At 51.7% G+C, this 21,322-nt stretch overlaps 1 protein-coding gene across 1 annotated transcript in view; it reads right to left on the bottom strand.

Moving 5' to 3' along the window:
- Positions 1 to 13,357: 13,357 nt before the first annotated feature.
- OPRD1 (opioid receptor delta 1) overlaps positions 13,358 to 21,322 on the bottom strand; it is a 35,087-nt gene continuing 27,122 nt past the window's right edge. Inside the window, exons 2-3 of the mRNA XM_059896366.1 lie at positions 16,436 to 16,785; positions 13,358 to 13,935 (exon numbers count right to left, since the gene is read on the bottom strand). Of these exons, the coding sequence (XP_059752349.1) occupies positions 13,394 to 13,935; positions 16,436 to 16,785 (892 nt within the window). The 3' untranslated portion in view covers positions 13,358 to 13,393. The remainder of the gene's footprint in view (positions 13,936 to 16,435; positions 16,786 to 21,322) is intronic.

The raw sequence follows: 21,322 nt of genomic DNA, 5'->3' as shown, positions 1-21,322 counted from the left end.
GATCCCTTGATCATTACGTAGTGTCCTTCCTTGTCTCTTATAACATTCTTTATTTTAAAGTCTATTTTATCTGATATGAGTATTGCTACTCCAGCTTTCTTTTGATTTCCATTTGCATGGAATATCTTTTTCCATCCCCTCACTTTCAGTCTGTATGTGTCCCTAGGTCTGAAGTGGATCTCTTGTAGACAGCATATATATGGGTCTTGTTTTTGTATCCATTCAGCAAGCCTGTGTCTTTTGGTTGAAGCCTTTAATCCATTCACGTTTAAGGTAATTATTGATATGTATGTTCCTATGACCATTTTCTTAATTGTTTTGGGTTTGTTTTTGTAGGTCCTTTTCTTCTCTTGTGTTTCCCACTTAGAGAAGTTCCTTTAGCATTTGTTGTAGAGCTGGTTTGGTGGTGTTGAATTCTCTTAGCTTTTGCTTGTGTGTAAAGCTTTTGATTTCTCCATAGAATCTGAATGAGATCCTTGCTGGGTAATCTTGGTTGTAGGTTCTTCCCTTTCATCACTTTAAGTATATCATGCCACTCCCTTCTGGCTTGTAGAGTTTCTGCTGAGAAATCAGCTGTTAACCTTATGGGAGTCCCCTTGTATGTTATTTGTTGTTTTTCCCTTGCTGCTTTCAATAATTTTTCTTTGTCTTTAATTTTTGCCAATTTGATTACTATGTGTCTCGTCATGTTTCTCCTTGGGTTTATCCTGTATGAGACTCTCTGTGTTTCCTGGACTTGGGTGGCTTTTTCCTTTCCCATGTTAGGGAAGTTTTCGCCTATAATCTCTTCAAATATTTTCTTGGGCCCTTTCTCCCTCTCTCTTCTCCTTCTGGGACCCCTATAATGCAAATGTTGTTGCATTTAATGTTGTCCCAGAGGTCTCTTAGGCTGTCTTCATTTCTTTTCATTCTTTTTTCTTTAATCTGTTCCGCAGCAGTGAATTCCACCATTCTGTCTTCCAGGTCACTTATCTGTTCTTCTGCCTCAGTTATTCTGCTATTGATTCCTTCTAGTGTAGTGTTCATTTCAGTTATTGTATTGTTCATCTCTGTTGTTTGTTCTTTAATTCTTCTAGGTCTTTGTTAAACGTTTCTTGCATCTTCTAGATCTTTGCCTCCATTCTTTTTCCGAGGTCCTGAATCATCTTCACTATCATTATTCTGAATTCTTTTTCTGGAAGGTTGCCTATGTCCACTTCATTTAGTTGTTTTTCTGGGGTTTTGTCTTGTTCCTTCATCTGGTACATAGCCCTCTGCCTTTTCATCTTGTCTATCTTTCTGTGAATGTGGTTTTTCTTCCACAGGCTGCAAGATTGTAGTTCTTCTTGCTTCTGCTGTCTGCCCTCTTGTGGATGAGGCTATCTGAAGTTCATGTATTTTACTTTTGTCAATTTTATGGACACATATGACCTTGTGAACACAAGGCCATGGTCCTTCCTAGGGCCTGTGCAAGTGTGAGGCCTTGACTGACAAATAAACCCCATGGTGAGTCCACCCCTAGGCCTGGTGGGGTCAAGTATGAGGTGCCCATGGGAGATTTGGGAATTCTGGAGCCAGAGCAGGATCTGGGTTCATGTCTCCCAGCCAATCCCCTCCACTCCCAACCCCACGCCCGTGCCTCACAAGTAGGCCTTCACCCAGATCTTCCAGAGCTTCCTACCTGGAACTAAGCCCATACTCAACGTACCTTCTGTGTGGCCACATCCTAACAGTTAGGTTGCTCCAGCCAGGTCTGCTCAGGGATCCTCTGTTCCATCAGTCGAATCCTCCTTTGCTTTCCAGGCTTGGAGGTCCAAGCCCATAAGCCCCAGGAAGCCTTCTCTGCCTGCCCTTGCCTCCCCAGACAGTGCCAGCACTCTGCTTGGCACCGAGGTCTTTGGTCAGTACAGAGTTTTGTCTGAGTCTTTGCAGTGCTGTCAGTCGGATATCACCCACGTGTGGTCAGTCTAGATGGACACATCCTAAGCCCCTCCTCTTGCAGCCAGGCTGGGGCATGGAGGATGGGAGACAGAGAGAGAGAGGACTCAGACCCAGAGACAACACCTCTGACATATGGGTCACTACCGTAACAGGGAGCTTACATTGTTTTGCAGGAATTTGGAATCAGCTCCTGTCCAGTGCAAGCTGGCTAAGACTGGTTGGGGCCGCTGACCCTAAAACTGGGCCTGCACAGGTGTCTGATGAATGACCTTTTGACATCAGAGGGCCAAAAACTCCACCTCAGATCATGCTAAGCACCTCCGTTGTTGAACATGCATCCTATAAAGAAGCCATGTCACTCAGATACACCTGTGCAGAACCCTGATTACCTCACCCTTTCCCTACCACCAACCACCTTTCCACACACGTAAGACCCTGCTTCTTTATCCCCCGCCCCTTGCCTTCGGGGAGGCAGATCTGAGATTTGTTCTCTTGTCTCCTTGGCTGCCTCGTGAATAAACCCTTTCTCTGCTGCAAACTTCGGCATCTCAGTGTCTGGCTTGCCATGTGTCAGGCAGACGAACCTGGATCGGTAACACTAGGTCTGCCTGACTCAAGGTGTCAGGCTGTCTTTGCTCAACCTCAGTACTGGACCGTCCGGGCTGAACCATCCCTTCCCACCCCTGACCCACATCTCCCTCTGCTCTCATTCTGGATTCTCCATCCACTCAGTACAGCCAGGATGGTGATGAGAAGCTCCAAGGGGTCCCAGGGGCCCATGGGAGTGGAACAGCAAGGAAGGGGCCTTTTTGGAGTCCCACACTGAACATGGGGAAAGACTGGACTTTCATCCGTTTATTCACTGCTTATCCTCAGTCTGAGCACAGATCCTGCCACACTGTGCACAATAAATATTAGTTGAATGAATGAATTTGAGGCAGCAGCTCAGGGGAGGGGAACCTTCTTGGGTGGGGAAATCATCCCTCCAGGTTGACTTCATCAACCTCTGGGTGCTTCTCCTGGTCCTCTGGGGGTGGGGATCTGGGCTGGGTTTCCTACAGTTCTTTTTTTTAATATAAATTTATTTATTTACTTATTTATTTTTGGCTGCATTTGGTCTTCGTTGCTGCGCACGGGCTTTCTCTAGTTGCAGCGAGCGGGGGCTACTCTTCCTTGTGGTGCGCAGCTTCTCACTGCGGTGGCTTCTCGTTGCAGAGCACAGGCTTTAGGCTCGCGGGCTTCAGTAGTTGTGGCTCGCGGGCTCTAGAGTGCAGGCTCAGTAGTTGTGGCGCACAGGCTTAGTTGCTCCGCTGCATTGGGAGGCAGATTCTTAACCACTGCGCCACCAGGGAAGCCCCCTACAGTTCTTAGTAAAGATTTTCAGCTTTGCTGTGTCTTCCTTCTCTTTCTCTCTGGAGCAACATCCTGACTATCAGAGGAAGCTGCTGTGTGAGTTTGGGCAAGTCACTTCCCCTCTCTTAGCCTCCAGCTCCTCATGTGTTAAAAATACTCACTTTCGGACTTCCCTTGTGGCGCAGTGGTTAAGAATCTGCCTGCCAATGCAGGGGACATGGGTTCGAGCCCTGGTCCGTGAAGATCCCACATGCAGCAGAGCAACTAAGCCCATGCGCCACAACTACTGAGCCCACGTGCCACAACTACTGAAGCCCGTGCGTCTAGAGCCCGTGCTCCGCAACAAGAGAAGCCACCACAATGAGAAGCCCGCATACTGCAACGAAGAGTAGCCCCCGCTCGCCGCAACTAGAGAAAGCCTGCGAGCAGCAACGAAGACCCAACGCAACCAAAAATAATAAATAAAGTAATTTTAAATTTTTTTTAAAAACTCACTTTCAAGGTTTTAAATTATTCAATTGAAATACTTATTATGACTTTCCATGTGCCAGGCACTGCATAAGGCCCATGGATTTAAAGAATAAAGGAGGTAATAGCTTTAAAGGACAGCAGTGCCTGACACATAAAGGGTGGTCAGTCAGTTATAGTTCTCCATGCTCACCCAGTATCTCCCAACAGATTGCCTCCCTCATTTAAGACCCTCTTTCAGAAACCAGTTCCAGTCCACAATTTCCAGGGATGAGGAGAAGGCTGGGCAAGTGGATGAGCTGTGGACAACAGAACAGGAGAAAGGAATAGGAACCAAATAAGGGTGCTAATGCCAGGCATGGCCAGTAGGTGGCAGCAGCGTCCGTGAAATGAGCTTGTCCTCCTGCAGCCTCTCCTAAATTTCTCCCAGACCAGGCAGGCTGCATTCATACAGTGAACACATTAGTGTGAATAAGTGTGTGTCCTGGTGGGAGGTGTGTGTACAAAGAAGTGCGTGTGCATGTGTATGTCAACAATACGTGTACAGGTGCCAGGAGTGAGTCTGGGTGAGAGAACAGAACGTACCCAGCAGTGTGAAGGAGTGTGGCGGGAGGGTTTGTGCACACAGTCAGGTATGTGTACGTGTGGCCTCCGGGTCAGTGTAGATCTATTTGCATGTGGCTGTGTGGTGTGTATGGACTCCCCCCCCCCCCAACCCCCAGAGCAGCCTCTTAACCTTTTGGGTCCTGGAGCCCTGGGCACCCAATGAATCCCGTGGCAAAGCACATACTTGACACTGAGTGCATACCCCATTTCAGAGGGTTCTGGAATCACTGTGAACCCCCTGGGGGTTCCCCTGGGTAAGGGAGTACATCCAAATGTTAATAGAATGGAGAACTATGGATGACGTTTTGCCCCTTCTTTTCAAGCTTATTCTGTTTCTATAATGAGCATTTTATAATGACCATAAACATCACTGAAGAAAAAAACCCCTGTGTTCCCTTCCACCAGTCTTTCCTTCCCTCTCCTCCCAACCCCTTAGGAAGCAGCTGGGTTCCCCTATGCCTGGACGAGCTGTAGGGCCCAGCAGCTTGCTGAGAGAGGGCAGGTCTTTCTCAGCAGGGGGGTGCCCTGATAGCAGCTGTGGGATACCCAGGCAGGGCCAAGGGTCAGCACAGTGCAGTCAGAGACGGCTTCCTGGAGGCAGCGGAAGCAGCACTGACTTGGAAGTGTGAAGAAGCTGGCACCTGACAGAAGTCTGCCCAGCCCGCCCCATTTCTCTGAGAACCGCCTGCCCTTGGGCTGGGCCTCAGCAGTCCCCTTCCTGTAGAGGGTCCCCCTCTCTCTCCAAGGGATTTTGAGGTGGCAGGCAGGAAAGATTGAACTTAGACTCCTAGCATCCTCTATTGGGAAGGAGCACGAGAGGTCATCTGGATTCTTCAGGCAACTGGAAGCTACTGAAGGTTAAAAGCAGAGTGTGTTTCCCCATTAATAATAAGGTGCCCTTGTTACATGCACAGCTGTTGTCTTGTTGGGTCCTCGAGAGAATCCTGGCAAGTTAGTTACAGTAATTGTTATCCTATTTTACAAAAGAGGAAAGTGATGCCCAGAGTGGTCCTGCAGCTGTGCTTCTCCTCAGGGCATCTCCAGAGGTGAATTAAAGAATCTCTATGGTGCACATACTCACATAAACGCCTAATGCTCTGGCACGTGCTTCCCTCTCCCCATTCCCCCCTTCTCCCTCCCCTCCCCGCCTCACCTTCAGAGTTGTTCTTCCCAGTCTCAGTGGGAGTCAGCTCTGGGCAGAGCTGCGGAGCCTCTGGGAGGTCTGGACTTGAGTCGCTCCCTGAGTAGAGTGAGGCCAAGCAGTCAAGGCCCCTCCCTACCCCCCGCAGCCCGGTAGCCCTGCCTCCACCGCTGCCCACACAGTCTGCAGCTGGGGGTGGGGTGAGATCCCAGTCTGGGTCAGGGCACCCACCAGAGTTGGAGCTTTTCACCTTGACACAGCAGGGCCCAGGTGGGCAGCCCAGGGCTGGGGTTCGAAAGGGAGGTTGCCCCAGAGGGGAAGAGGGGCTCTGTGCCCTGGTGCTCTCTTAAGGACCCAGTCACACATGGTGGGGAGGAACATCCTGGGCAGGAAGTTCCCGTTCCAGAGTTACTGAGTAACCATCAGGGTGAGGAGACTTGGGGCTTCTATGACCAAAGGCAGGGTCACGGTAGGGCAGGTGGGAGGAGGGTGGAAGCAGGGAGGGAGGTTAGTGGGAGCCCCAAGAGGCGTGTGGGCAGGGCTCTGGAGGACAAGGGCCTTAGATTAGGGGGTGGGCCACAGGGAAGAAGGAGGAGCCAGTCTGGAGGGGTGGGGGTAGGAGACGCTCTAGGAAGTGCCTACAGCTGCCTCGTGTGTCCGTCTCTCCCATCAGGTGGGGCTCTAAAGGACAGTGTAGCATCTCCCTCTGAGACAGGTCCTGAGGGTAGGGCTACACTCTCCACTCAGTGTGAGCGGGCAGGTCTATGTCACCCCCCAGACTGGGCCCCCCTCATGAGGGGACCACAGAGGGTGAGCAAAAGAAACAGCCAGAGATGTGGACACTGAGAATAGGGCTCACTTTATTGGGAAAACAGAAGGTTGGGTCCTTGGTCCCAAAATGGGACCTGGGAGAGGCAAAAGCCAGGTGTTTGAGTCAAGTTCATTTTGACATGCCTGCCTCCGTCACCCCCAAAGGGGGGCAGCTCCAATTACAAACACCAGACCCCCAGGGGGTCTCTGGTTTTTCCCAGTCTCTGGGCAAATGCCCAGGGGATTTTACCAATAGATGTCTGCTTCTGGGATCAAGGAACATGAGGGAAATGTCTCTTTCTCTCCCAGGATGGCAGCACACTCAGAACCCATCAACTCCTGCCTCTGCCCCTCCATTGTGCAGAGGCCCAGAGAGGGACAGAGCCCTGCCCAGGGGCACACAGTCAGCAAGTGGAGGATGGAGAGTCAAACCCACATTCCCTGTCTCCTGGCTTGGGACTCATTCCAAGAGGAGATTCTAGAAGATGAGCCCCATCAGATGGATGTCACCTGCACCAACACCGGCCAAGGGACTCCATCCTCATGACTCAAACATGCAAGCCAGAAGGCCCAGGCCAGTGCCACCCGGGGGCCTTTCTTCCCTCCCAGGCTGTGCCCCAATCTCGGGTCCCTGGGTGGGCAGTCCCGGTGAGGACAAAAGGGGACAGCTATGCAGAAGGTACTTGGAGAGAAGACATCCTCTTGAAATTTGCTTTTCTGATGCATGCTGTCCCCGCTTCTGAAACTCAAGGAGATTGTTAAAAAGGAAAGTTCTTTGCTCCTGACCCACCTACAGCACTTAGAGACGGGGGTCGGAGCAGGTATAAGGTGTCATGTTAGATGACATTAAAAAGCTCCATTTGTTGAGCACTTACTATGCACCAGGCATAGTGTTACCAAACCAGGTTCCTCTGCCTGACACTCCTTCATCCACTCCGTAGAATAATTGCCCTGTGCCAGTTGCAGCGTCAGTTGCCAGGAACACTTGTGTGACCCAAACAGACAGGTCCTTCACTCATAGCCTCTTTGTAAATCTTCACAACTTCTTACCAGATAAGCGTTGTCATCCACGATGGAGGAAATGGGCTCAAAGAGTGAAGTGACTTTCCCAAAGTCACACAGCAAAGACACGGCAGGCAGTCAAAAAAAATCGCAGAACAAGCAGGTCTTCCAAGGCAGGGACAAACTGGAAGGGAGAGCGACCTGCCGAAGTGACAGCAGTTTCTGGGATGGCTGGCCTGTGCCCCTGCTGCCAAGGTGATGAGGCACAGAGCCCGGCAGGAGGACGCTCAGTTCACACCCGTCAGCCGGACACAAGGGTCTCCCTAGTACCACACAGAGTGTGCAATCTGTGTGTGTAATCACAGGGTGTCCTCTTGGGAGCCAGGAGGAGGAAAGCCGAGCAAGTGCACTCGACACACCCAAAACAGCATTCTAGCTGGCCCCGCCATGGACAAGCTGTGTGGCCTTGGGCAAGTCATTCCCTTCTCTGAGCCTCAGTTTCCTCATCTGTAAAATAGGGGTAATAATGCCTACTTCAAAGTCATGCTGTGAAGATGAAATGTTACCCCATGTAAAGTGCCTAGAACAATGAAGGGCCCTGCATGCTGTATTACCTGTTACGCTTACACTGGCCTCGCACTGAGATCCGTGCCTGGGAAGAGCTGCGCACAGGTGGGGCTCACGAAGGTGGTGCCCGTGGAGCCAGAACCGGAGCGACCCCCAAGCCTAGTGCTCCGCTCCATCAGGAGGCCCATCAGGAAGGCACCTCACCAGCCCCTCTCTGGCCCCCATTTTGAATTTCCAAGCTGCCCGCCACCAGAACCACACAGCCTGCTATTCTAGCCCCTGCTAGAGAGTCCTGACCCTCTCCTGTCACTCCCCCCAACACCCAGCACTATGTGCTCAGTGACCAGAAATGACATAAAGGAAGACATGATGATGAGAATATAAACGATAAGAGAAAAGAGTGTGTGTGTGTGTGTGTGTGTGTGTGTGTGAGAGAGAGAGTGAGTGCGAATGCTGGTGCCAGGATCCGGGGGGATCACTTCCCGGGTGTTTTGGAGCCTCCAAGCTGGCTTCCAGCCTAGATCTGCAGTAGCTGCCAGGCGGGAAGGCACGCAGAGGCCAGGCTAAGGATCTGCTGCTGATGACGGAGGGGCTGGTCTTTGGGTGGAGGCCCAGCAGGGGCCCAGCCTGGACTGTTGCTCTTCGAAGTCCTCTCAGGACATAGTGACCCCTCTCCATCTTGGGGAACATTTCAAGTTCCAAGCCAAACAAACCTCCTTAGACAGCAGCTTCTGGCACCCCCTTTATTATTACAGGATAACCCTGTATTGGGGGCCTACTATGTGCCAGGCAACATCTCTATCCTTCAGAGAGAGCGCTTGGAAGTGAAGTGACTTGCCTGAGATCATACTGCTAGCAAGTGGCCAATAATCCGGCAAAATCAGGACACTTATTAGAAACTGAGCATCATATTAGAGACTGACTCATTCCCTCGTCTTAAATCTAGGAGGAAACAGAAGCTCAGAGAGGGCAAGTCCCTTGCTGAGGTCACACAGCCAGCCGGTTAGCATCACAGCTGAGATTTGAATCCATTGTTGGGGCTTCCCAGGCCATGCAGAAGACTGAACTTGAGGGCTCTGGTTTACTCCCATCACCCTCCTGCCCTCCCCACCCAACCTCTTTTACATGACACTTGACATTATCCATCACTCTCCCCCTCTGGAAACGCCATCCTCCGGTTTCCATGGCAGCACATTCTCCCCATCCTCCTCCTGCTTCTCTGGCAGCTTCTCACTCTCCATTGTGGCTCCTAAGCCTAAGATGCAGGGGGATCCCCAGTCTGGGTCTCCCCATCTCTTCTCTTCATCACTACCCCTGAAAGCTCATCTCCTTTTCCGTCTAGGTCTCTAGCTCTGACCTTACACTGCAGCTCCACTTTTAAGTAATAGCGGCTACTTACCATGTGCTAAGAGCTGATGTGCTGGGCCCTATATATATACATTAATTCATTAAATCCTCACAACAATCCCATGAAGGAAGTCCATTCTACAGATCAGGAAACTGAGGCACAGAGAGGGAAAGCCAAGATCTGACTCCAGCCTTAATTAACGACTACTTCTATTACAAGAAGAGATATGAAATTGTAGGACATTTTGAAACCAGAGGCAAAAACTTTCCTCCCACCTCTTGAAAAGAGAGGAGTGGAAATTTTGGAGGAAACCAGACCTACTCCACCGCTTTGAGAGCTCTGTGATGATCTAGAACTACACTGTCAACTTGGAGCTTTAAAATGCATCATGCACAATACACTTTGAAACGTGAAGATTTAGAGAGCTTCAGGAGGAACAAAAGTGCATGGAAAATTGCCCTTTTCCCTCAGATTTTTCCATTTAGCTTTAAGTCTTCAAAAACCTCATCCCAGGATGCCACCTACTAAGGCTCTTCTACTTCAACAATGCCTGGAATTCACTGGAAACTTGGACCCTGGAGTTCCACTGACTTGAGTTCTGCCACCACCAACAAACGGGCTCTGTGACTTAGGGGTAAGTGGCTTGACCTCTCTGAGCCTGACTTCTTGTCTAAAATAAGGGCAATACTGGGGTTTCCCTGGTAGCACAGTGGTTAAGAATCTGCCTGCTGGGCTTCCCTGGTGGCGCAGTGGTTGAGAATCTGCCTGCCAATGCAGGGGACACGGGTTCAAGCCCTGGTCTGGGAAGATCCCACATGCCGCGGAGCAACTAGGCCCGTGAGCCACAACTACTGAGCCTGCGCGTCTGGAGCCTGTGCTCCGCAACAAGAGAGGCCGCGATAGTGAGAGGCCCGCGCACCATGATGAACAGTTGTCCCCGCTTGCCACAACTAGAGAAAGCCCTCGCACAGAAACGAAGACCCAACACAGCTAAAAATAAATAAATTAAAAAAAAAAAAAAAAGAATCTGCCTGCCAATGCAGGGGACACGGGTTCAAGCCCTGGTCCGGGAAGATCCCACATGCCGCGGAGCAACTAAGCCCGTGCGCCACAACCACCGAGCCTGTGCTCTAGAGCCCACAAGCCACAACTACTGAGCCCATGCACCGCACCTACTGAAGCCCGCACGCTCTAGAGCCCGTGCTCCACAACAAGAGAAGCCACCGCAATGAGAAGCCCGCACACCACAACGAAGAGTAGCCCCCGCTCGCCGCAACTAGAGAAAGCCCGCGCACAGCAACAAAGACCCAACGCAGCCAAAAATAATAAATAAAAATAAAATAAAATAAAATAAGGGCAATACACTTGCCCCACTGGGCTGTCATGAGGATCAGAGGGATAATGTGCGTCAAGCACATGGCATGGGGCCTGGCACACAGAAGCATTCGGCTAAGCCCCACACTCTGGCTACACACAACTTCTTGGGTTTGCCAAGCACTTGAACATTTCCATGCTTTTGCACATGCTGTTCTCTCTTCTCGGTGGTCAACTCCTAGTCATCCTTGAAGGCCCTCTGACCCTTTCCACCTCTTCCAGAATTGCTACAAATATAGGTTTCAGTAAAAAGCTAGAAGAGGCACTTCCCTGTGACACCCCCACCCTCCCTGTCACGGAATGCATCACACTGAGATGCAAAGATCTGTTTATGCTTTTGTCTGAGCATGGGCTTGAACTTTCTGAGGGCAGAGCCATATGTGACTCATTTCCAAGTCCCAGTGCCCAGTGTACACATGAAGTAGTCAGCCCCTGATGACTCCAAGACAAATTTATATATAAGAAGTGGTAAAAAACAAACAAACAACAACAAAAAAAAAACAGGCAGATCTGTTACAGCCACAGGAAATGGCAGTGAGTGGATCCAGAGCAGCCTCGAGACAGGCCTGTCCTAGGAGGGGTTGAAGGGGACACAGTCTTTACATGGAGAAGAAACAGCCCTGGCTCCAATATCACCTCCTTCAGGAGTCTTCCCCGGTTCCTAAATTGTCCCCTTTCTATGACATCTCCACAAGGCACTAGCAGGAGGGGTCCCAAGTGGTAACAAGTGTCCAGGAGTGTGTCCCCTGCCTTGCTGACACCCCGCCATTCAGACACAGAGATCTCTATAGTCCAAGGATCCATTTGGATGGTGAAGGTGGGCTAGGTGGGCTAGGACCCCAGGCCTTGGTAGCTTAGCAGCCTGGGTCTGAGTGCCGGGCACGGCCCCACAACTTCCAGGGTCCTAGTAGAGCCATTTCCTGAGGGAAGGAAATTCCCAGGTCTGGGGCTTCCTGAGAAGGGGACTATGCTTTGCCCACTAAGGGCATCCCCACCCCTAATGTGTCCAAAGCCCACCTTGGTGCCTAAGTGCCAAAGCCCCTGAATGCTAGCTCAGCCCCTGCTGGAGTGACAGCCTCCCAGACAGCGGAAAGGCTTTTGTCCAAGGAAATGACTGTCAAAGGGAAAAGAGGTATATCGTTTCTTTTTTTTTTTTCTGTTTGAGACAAAGACATCAATTTCTTTCCATCTGTCCCAAAAAGGGAAGAAAATTAAATTTGTTTTTACAAAGATGTCAGCACACTGCTTCAGTAGGGATTCAGGGTTGTGTGACAGAGAGAGTGCCAGGGAGAGAGGGGAGAGAGGTGGGGAGGTGGGGAGATGAAGCATGCGGGAGGCACAGGGAACAGGCCAGACCCTGATACTGGGGGGAAGCAAAGACCTGGCAGTGGCTGAATAAAATGCCAAACAAACAAAGAGAAAAACTTCTATGCCTAGCTCTGGTGGACCTCACCCTTCGCAGCTTGAAGGGGGCAGCTCAAGCAGGTGGGGGACCTGGGGACGCACACTGATGCTGGCACTGCAGTTATAAAACTCTTCTTCCCCCCCAGTTCCTTCAAAGTCAGGTCCCGGGGAGGGGATGTGGTTCCACTTCACTGGACATGTTGGGTGCAGCCAGCTGTTGGGAGGAGGGAGAGAGGATTTCCTGGAGGTTCTTATCAAGGCGCCAGAGACTGAGAGAAGGAAAATTCCACCCTGGTGCTACAGATGCCCCCACCCAGTCCCAGGTGCCATTTACATTCACGGAGCTCTAACTAGTGTGGACCTCTGTCCTCCAGCACCTGGGCCAGAGAAGCCAGGGCTGTGGGGATCCCCAAAGCATCTGCCCTCCAGCTTGAGGACCTAACCTCAAAGCAGAAGCCCCCTCTCTCTGCCACCCCCACCAGCCCTTGGCACAGAGGCCGACGGGCAACTCTGGCTTTTGATCCGCAGGCCCTCCCTACTCCTTCCTGTTGGGACTCTACCCCATCTGAGGCGCTGTCCTGCTACCCTATCCTGGAGCCTCTGTCCTTGCTCCGCTGTCTCATCCCAAGCCTCACAGGGACCCAGTGCTGGAGACACTACTTCGATGCAGGGCATCCCTGCCCATTCCAGGGAAACGACTGTCAAGGAGAGAAAAGGTAGAACGTTTCTATTTTATTTTCTCTTTGTTTATAAAGATGCCAAGTTGGACCTGGGCTCCGCAAGCCCCGCCTCTTTCTGGAACTCGGGGTTGGTACTCTACCGCAAATTGAGGCCCCATGCCCTGCACACAGGCCCTATCTCGTGGCCCAATCTGGAGCTGTAGACGCAGCCTCGCTGTCCTGTCCTTCGACTCACCCCCAGAAGGGGCCCCTCCCCACCACACAGAGGCCCAATCTTGAAGCTCAATTCCACCGTCCTCACTACTTCCCCTCCTTGGTCCTGGGTCACGTCTCAGGCCAGACCCCAATTCCTGCAAGCCCAGCTGCAATTAGAACCCGTGGCTGTCTCGAGGTTGAGGCCCCGCCCCCCGCGCGGGGGCCCCGTCTAGGCGCCCAATCCTAGAGCAACAGGTCCCACTCCCCTAGGCTCGCTAGCTTCCCCAGCCCAACCCAAAGCCTTTGACCTTGAGCTCAGCCTAGAGGCACCGCCGCCCCATCCTCCCCCCGCCCCCCCCCCCGCCCTCCCCAGACCAGAGGTCCACCCCACTGCAGGGGCCCCATCTCCAGACCAGCGGCCCCCTTCCGCCCCACTCCGCGTCGCGGCCCCCGCCCCCGTTAGAACTCCGCATGACCGCCGCCGGGTCACTCCGGAGGGGCGCGCGGCGGGCCGGCCCGGCGGGGTCAGGCGGCGGCGCCACCGCCGGTACCGTCGGACAGGGTGCAGGCGGTGACCCGATCGCGGGCCGTGGCTTCGCGGGCGCGGCCAAAGCTGCCGGGTTCCGGGCGGCCGCAGGGCGTGCGGCAGAGCTGGCGGAAGCAGCGCTTGAAGTTCTCGTCGAGGAAGGCGTAGAGCACCGGGTTGAGGCTGCTGTTGGCGTAACCGAGCGCGATGCACAGGTGCAGCGCGGCCACCACGAGCGGGTCGCGGCGGTCGATGTCCACCAGCGTCCAGACGATGACGAAGATGTGGATGGGGGCCCAGCACACCACGAAGGCGCCCACCACCACCAGCACCATGCGCGTGATGCGCCGCAGACTGCGGTCCTTCTCCTTGGAGCCAGAGAGCAGGCGCACGCTGCGCAGGCGCAGCAGCATGAGGCCGTAGCAGACGGTGATGACGAGGATGGGCACAACGAAGGCGAAGAGGAACACGCAGATCTTGGTCACCGTGTCCCAGTACCAGCTGGGGCTGGGGAACTGGAGCATGCACACCACTGCCCCGTCTGGGCCGGGGAAACAAGGAAAGACAGTGGGTGAGGGGCTCGTGGGCCTAAGGACCTTGTCTCCCTGCTCGCCCACCCTTCTCGGTTTAGTCAAGTCCCACTGCCTCCTCCTGGCCTTTTCTCAAGGTGATTCTTCTACCCGGAATGTCCTCCGTCACTTCTGCACTTGGTGAACTCCTACTCATCCTTCAAGACCTCAGCAGGATTGGCCCTAACCTAGGAGGTCTGCTTTCTATATTCTCTCCCAGTCCCTTTATCAGCCTCTATGTACATGGGCAGCAGTGATATATCAGCCTCTGTGTACATGGGCAGCAGTGATATAATGATAATGATATAATTTAGCCCAAGCCCACTAAATGACAGTCAGTCATTATGATAACTGAAAACACCCCACACATTTCCAAAGTAGCTCCAATGGGGAAAATATTGCTAGGATTGACTGAGAGAGCATGAGTTAAGAGCAGGGCTCAGGCCCTGCTGTGTGATGTGGCCTTGGGCAAATTATTGAACCTCTACCAGAGCTCCCATAAAGTGGGACTAACACAGTACCTAAACTCATAGGGTTGTTGTGAGGATTAAATGGGCCATGGCATGGAAAGCATTTAGCACAGTGGCGTTCAAGCACTTGGTGCACTCACAGGGCCAAGGAGCAGAAACATGTGGGAGTCCGGGGGTCAGAGCTAGGGCCAAGGAGGCAGATGTCAGCTTAATGTCAAGAACTTTCTGACTGCCACACTTGTCCAAAGATAAGAGGGGCACCTAGGATGGAATGAGCTCCCTGCTCTGGGAGTGTGGGCTTGGGCTGGATGAGCACCTCAGGGGACGTTATGGGATTCAGATACAGGGCTGAGGCTAGCCCAGGGGACTTCCAGGACCTCTTGGGATTCTGGAATCTGAGGACCCACCCAGTAGACTTGGAGCCTGAGAGTTGTAAGAAAAGGGCTGGGATCCACAGACAGAGTGGGTCCACAGGACATTAGGCTGGCAGGACCCCCACCAATGACTGAACCCAAGGACTTCATTGTACAGATGGCAGAAGCAGGCCCAGAGAGGAACAGCACTTGTCCAAGGTCACACAGCAAGTGGCTTACAGAACTGAGTGCCAATGACACACACTGGGGGAGTGTATGTGTATGTGTAAGAGAGTGTGTGTGTGTGGGGGTTGGGGATGAGGAGGCCCATCTGGCCTGGCCCCAGGAGGGCTGCAGTTAATGGCCTGGAAACTGAAGGCTGACAGTGAGGGCCCAGCTGGTGAGTCAAGTCTAATCACACAGAGACTATATAAGGCACCAGGAGGTCTACCCTTGTGAGAGCGGAGGGTGGCCAAGAAACCTCCCACCAAGCCTGTTCCCTCTCCTACCACAACACAAACCTTCACCCCAGCAGCCAAAAGGAGCAACAGATATGGGGGCAGGAACCTTGGGTTCTAGGCCAGATTCTACCAAATGTCTGGCTATGTGACCCTAAGTAAACCACCTGACCTCTCTGATTCTGTTTTCTTTCGGTCCTATGGAGGTAGGAGTCCCTGCCTTGTCTATCTCACAAGCTTAATCATTCTGATAGCTGCTACTTATTGGGCCTTGACAATGAGCCAGGCCTTGTCCTAAGTCTTTTACACATATAACCTCATTTAATCTTTTCAACACTCCATGACAGAGTGTGGATCAGACAGGTTAGTGACCAGTGTCTTTGGCACCCTGCTAAACTACTTTTCCCACTTACATCAAGTAGGGGTCATGTGACCAGCCATCACTAGGAAGTGATGCGCCCTGACATTTAAAAGTGGTTGTGATTTCTCTCCACTCCCATATTCATCTGCTGGCCAGATGCCAGCACACTGCATCCAAAACCATCATTTGGAGCCTGGATCCCTGAATGACTGTGTGGAATAAAGCCCCTCCTCCGCTTACTCACATTGGATTGTAATGTGAGTGAGAAACTTCTACTGTGTTAAGCCTTGGAGCTTTGGAGATTGTTACAGCAGCCATCCTGACTGATACAGGTGGTTACTGTACTAATTATCATTTTACTCTGAGGAAATGCACCTGTCATTCTGTGCAGGCCATTCTCTAGGCCTTGCTTTGGTCATCTGGGGCAATGGGGTGGAAGGGAATTTGGGATGGGATTGCAGATCTTGTGGCCCGCACTGCTCACTGGTCAGTGACACCCTCACCCCACTGGCTATCCATCCATCTCCCTAAAGGTCAGTCATCCACACATCTAGCCATCTGTAATCCCATTTATAAACTTCCTTTGGCCAGCGACCCATATGACCACCGACCAGTCATGCAGCCTCACAACAGTCCACCATTCACATTCCCATTTGTTGACTATTCACAGTCCCACTGGCCAGACATCCACACTTTCATTGATCAGCAATCCATACTTCCATTGGTGAGCCACTTACACCCACCCTGGTAAGTGGCCTGCAAACCCACAGAGGCCCGTGAGCTGCCTCCTGTGGTCAGTGACCTGTACCAAGGCTCCCTCCCTCACTCACCCCGGGGGCGGGTCACGGCCATGACCATGATGGGTACACCAACACCCGAGGCCAGGACCCAGATGCAGATGTTGATCAGCTTGGCCTTGGCAGGTGTGCGTAAGTCCAGGGCCTTGACAGGGTGGCAGACGGCAATATAGCGGTCGACACTCATCATGGTGAGCGTGAAGATGCTGGTGAACATATTGTAGTAGTCAATGGAGAGCACAACTTTGCAAAGCAGTTCCCCAAAGGGCCACGTCTCCATCAGGTACTTGGCACTCTGGAAGGGCAGTGTGCTGGTGGCCAGTGCGTCTGCCAAGGCCAAGTTGAAGATGTAGATGTTGGTGGCCGTCTTCATCTTCGTGTACCTTAAAAGGAAGTGCATTTGTAATTTTTCCATTTCACAGATTTCAGTTCCACACGAAACTCAGGGAGGGAAAATGACTTGCCAAACATCACACAAAAGGTCAGGGGCAGAAGTGGGACTAGAACCCGGAACTATCTGATTCAGCATCACTCCTTTCCACTATAACAGATGCAAAAGGAGTTCTCCGGCAGGGGGTAACTTTGGCAGGAGGTATTGGAGGAAAAACCCTTATCTTCCCAGGGGTTCTAAGCAATATGGTTAAAGATAAAGCTGGGCTCCAGAGGAAAACAGGCCTAGGTCCTAATTCTGCCTCTACTATTTATTAGCTGAGTGACTCTAGACTAGTAAGTTGAACTCTCTAAGCCTCAGTGTCCATAACTGTAAAAAACTGTACAGTCCATAACTGTAAAAGTATGCCTTGTCTATCTCACAAGCTTAATCATTCTGATAGCTGCTACTTATTGAGCCTTGACAATGAGCCAGGCCTTGTCCTAAGTCTTTTACACAACCTCATAGGGTTGTTATAAAATTTAATGAGATGATATAGCATTTAGCACTGAGCTCAAAGCATGGTAAGTGCTCAGTATGTGATAGCTGTTATTATTCTTCATATATAAGAATGAAGCTGGGGGCTAGACCAGAGCGACCTGACCCTCTGGCCTCTGCCACTGACCTGGCCTTTTGGGAATATGACTAGCCAGCTCCGAGGAAGCCAGGGCAAACTGGCTGGGGCCTTAGACTGCCTGGGTATTCTCCATGGTAGACCAGGGCTCCCAGTCTATGGTCCCATCCAGACCATCTTATCCCCAGGTAGCTGGACTCACCCAGCTGTGGGGAAGGGGAGCAGGTGACAGAGTCACACATCTGACCCAGGGCATGAGCCCAGGTGTCCAACAGATGTCTGCAACAAGCTGGGCACCCAGAGTTCTGCAACGTCCCTCCATGCTCTACGCTGCCGCCCAGCTGCCTGCACTACAGCTGACCCCTTGTCGGGCCAACATTTATAGTCACAACGCCTCTGTACCAGGGCCTGGGCTGGGCACCGGATAGCCTGGAGGAGGCTAAATACACTGAAATAGACCATCCCCGTGCAGTGTGATCATCACAGAAACACATGCACACTGAGGCAGGGGTAAGGATGCCTTTCATGCCCCTGGAATGATCTGAGAAACCCAGGGAAGGGTTGCATGAGCAACTCCTCACATTTCAGAGCAGGAAGAGCCCTGAGAGATTGAGGGGAAGTGATTTTACTACCGTGTGGTCCAAGGACTCCCAAAGGAATTACCGGAAGAGCCTGTGAGAAGTGCAAATTCTTGGACCCCACCCCAGACCTTCTCAATATTTTTTTTTTGGAGGGGGGCCATGCGTGGCACGTGGGATCTTTGCTCCCCGACCAGGGATCGAACCCATGCCCCCTGCATTGGAAGCGCAGAGTCTTAACCACTGGACCACCAGGGAAGTCCCCTTCTCAATCTTAATCTCTGGAAATCAGGCCCGGGAATCTTCATCTTTAACAAGACAACACACACACACACACACACACACACACACACACACACACGATTCTCACGGAGTTTAGTTTGAGAAACAGTATGTAGCCTAAAGCCCACACAGGGGAGAGACGGGAAACTAACCCAAGGTCACAGAGCGACAGCGGCAGAACCAAGGTGAGAACTTGGACCGCCCGGCTCCCAGACAGTGCTCTCTCCACCCTCCACCAAGGGTGGAAGCACGTTGTGTGCCTCTACTCCTCTGGGCCGGAATCCCCCTGACACCATGCCGAGCCCGGGGCACCCAGGATGAGCACACCCAGTGTGTTTTGAATGACTGAACGAACTCATATCAGCTAAGGCTGTTCCTTCATGAAGGGACTGATTTTTTTGGTTAAAAAAAAAAAATTGACTCCTTCATGGTCCTCCAGGGCCAGCATCTGTCCCACTCCCTCCCCAAATAACTGTCATCTGCCCTGGGCTGGAGAAGCAAAAAGTTTTGCTTGGAGACAGCAGAACTGCAAGTCCCGGGAAGTCTGCCTTCAGCGGGTGCAGGAACAGTTGTGTGGGAGGCCGCCTCAACCCCACAGCTGACTAGTCTAATTTCACTTCTTTTACGCAGAACAATCAGAGGCTGTTCTTTGCTTGCTATTTTGATTTGGGAAGGATCCTTCAATTCCCAGAGGGGGCTGGGACGCTGGGAAGCGGGTGATGAAGCTGCTGTAGCTGGTCCAGGCAGGGCTGAGGCACAGCCGACTCTGGCAGGCGGGGCCCCAGCAGAGGGAGAGGGAGGCCTCCAATCACAGGCCTCCCCACCACCCCCACGGCTCACCGGCTGTCAAGCCCCGTCCTCCTCCCCTCCTCAGGCAAATCCTGCCACTCTCTGGCTCTCAGCCCCGTAGGGCCTCCCCAAAGTTCCTCCACATTCCACAAACTGGCCCTGACCACCTCTTGGGTCTCAGCTCCCAGAACCTTCCCTCTGATGGATGTGCCCCCCACCCACGATCCCGGCCTCTCTGCTGTTCCTTGGACACGTCAAGCCCATCCCACCTCAGGGCCTCCAGACTGCTGCTCTCTCAGCCTGGAACCCTCATCCTCCAAATTTTGCCTGGCTTGTTCCTTCACTTAATTCAGGACTCTATTCAAATATCTCCTCCTCAGAGAAGCTGCCCTGCCCTCTCTATCTTAAGTATCCTCTCTTCCCTCTCTTTACGCTGCTTCCTTCTTCTTTACAGCACGAACCACCCCCTGACTTTCTCTTCTTTTCTCTCCCTTTGCCTCTCTCGCCCACGTAAGCTCCCTGAAGGCAGGGCACTTAGCCCACCTCGTTCCCTGCTGTATCGTCAGGCCTACTAATGGTACCTGGCAAATAGCAGGCTCTCAATAGACATTTGTGGTCCAGATGTCTTAGTCCAAGCCCCCTCAGTTCTCACGGGAACCATCACAGCAGGCTCCCTGCCCCACCCTTCATCTTCCACATGAAAAGGTAGATTTTCGCAGGCAGATTCGACTCTACCGCTTACAATCCTTCCATGGCTCCCCACTGCCATCTGGATAAAAACCAAACTCCTCACACTGGTATTCCATCTGGGTAGCCTCCCTTCCCACTGTGCCTGCCCATCACATCCAGCCACATCTGTGGTTCCCTCAGATGCTCGTTCATTCTAGCAAGCCCTCCCTCCTAAGAGACAGCCACTGTGATGGTTTGGCAGGAATCCTTCCAAACCGCATATATGTGGTTTCTGCCAATGTAATACAATTACCTAGTGTTACAGTACGATAATGAAAACACTTGCCCCTCTGCCCTACCCCATCCTCAATTCTCTGTCCTGCTCACCAGAGGCAACCACTTTTAATGTTTTTAATTGTTTTTCTAGTGATTATCTCCATAATTCTAAATAATATGCTTAAATGTCTATTTCTTGATGTATCTGTTTTAGACAGTACCTGTTGAAGTTTGTATTCGGTTAAGCCAGGCTATGCAGCAGCAACAGACAATCCCAAAATCTCAGTGGCTTAACACAAAAAAAGCTTTATTTCTTACCCTTGCAGAATCCATTCAGTGTCTCCAGCACAACCATATTCCATGAGGCAATTCCAGCCTGCTTCAATCTTGTGGCTCTGCTATCTTAACCCAAGGCCTCCCTGGTCACCACAGAGGGAGAAGGGACAGCCACAGGGTCATCTAAGCTTCATTCTAGCTGCAAGACAGTACTTTCACCTGAAGCTGACTGACCAGAACTAGTTATATGGCCCCACCCAATTGCAAGGGGCTGAGAAGTAAGTAGTCTTTCATGTGCCCAGAAGGAGGGAGAACCAAATATTAGTGAACACTACTAAGATCCTCCACAACCCTCTAATATGGTAGATGAGGATTAACTCTCTTACACTACACAACTTCCTCTCTCCATCCTCCCAATATAGTTCTACCACAATTTAAAAATTTTTAGCTAAATTGATATTCAGGGTTTACTTTTTTTCAGGGTTTATATTCTTTTTTTTCTTTTAAGCTTTTTTTTTTAAATTTTAGGCTGTGTTGGGTCTTCGTTGCTGTGCGCAGGCTTTCTCTAGTTGCGGCGAGGGGGCGCTGCTCTTCATTGCGGTGCGCAGGCTTCTCATTGTGGTGTCTTGTTGTGGAGCACGGGCTCTAGGCACGTGGGCTTCAGTAGTTGTGGCTCGCGGGCTCTAGAGCACAGGCTCAGTAGTTGTGGCGCACAGGCTTAGTTGCTCTGCGGCATGTGGGATCTTCCCCGACCAGGGCTTGAACCCATGTCCCCTGCATTGACAGGCGGATTCTTAACCACTGAGCCACCAGGGAAGCTCCACAGGGTTTACATTCTTATGACTTTGTAGATACTGTCCACTGAGCCAAATGGCATACTATAGTTACATTTATTTTCTAGTACTGATTTTTGTTTTTCCTGGAGTTAATAATTATCTTTTTTTCATTTGCTTAGTTCTGTGTACATATTGATAAATCTCTTCAAACACTCCAGCAGACCCATAAAATGCCTTTTCCATGCAGTCACATAATCTATCAGTTCCTTT

Source organism: Balaenoptera ricei, chromosome 1 (genome assembly GCF_028023285.1).
Source record: "Balaenoptera ricei isolate mBalRic1 chromosome 1, mBalRic1.hap2, whole genome shotgun sequence".
NCBI lineage: Eukaryota > Metazoa > Chordata > Mammalia > Artiodactyla > Balaenopteridae > Balaenoptera > Balaenoptera ricei.
This window is presented reverse-complemented; position numbering and strand designations above follow the sequence as displayed.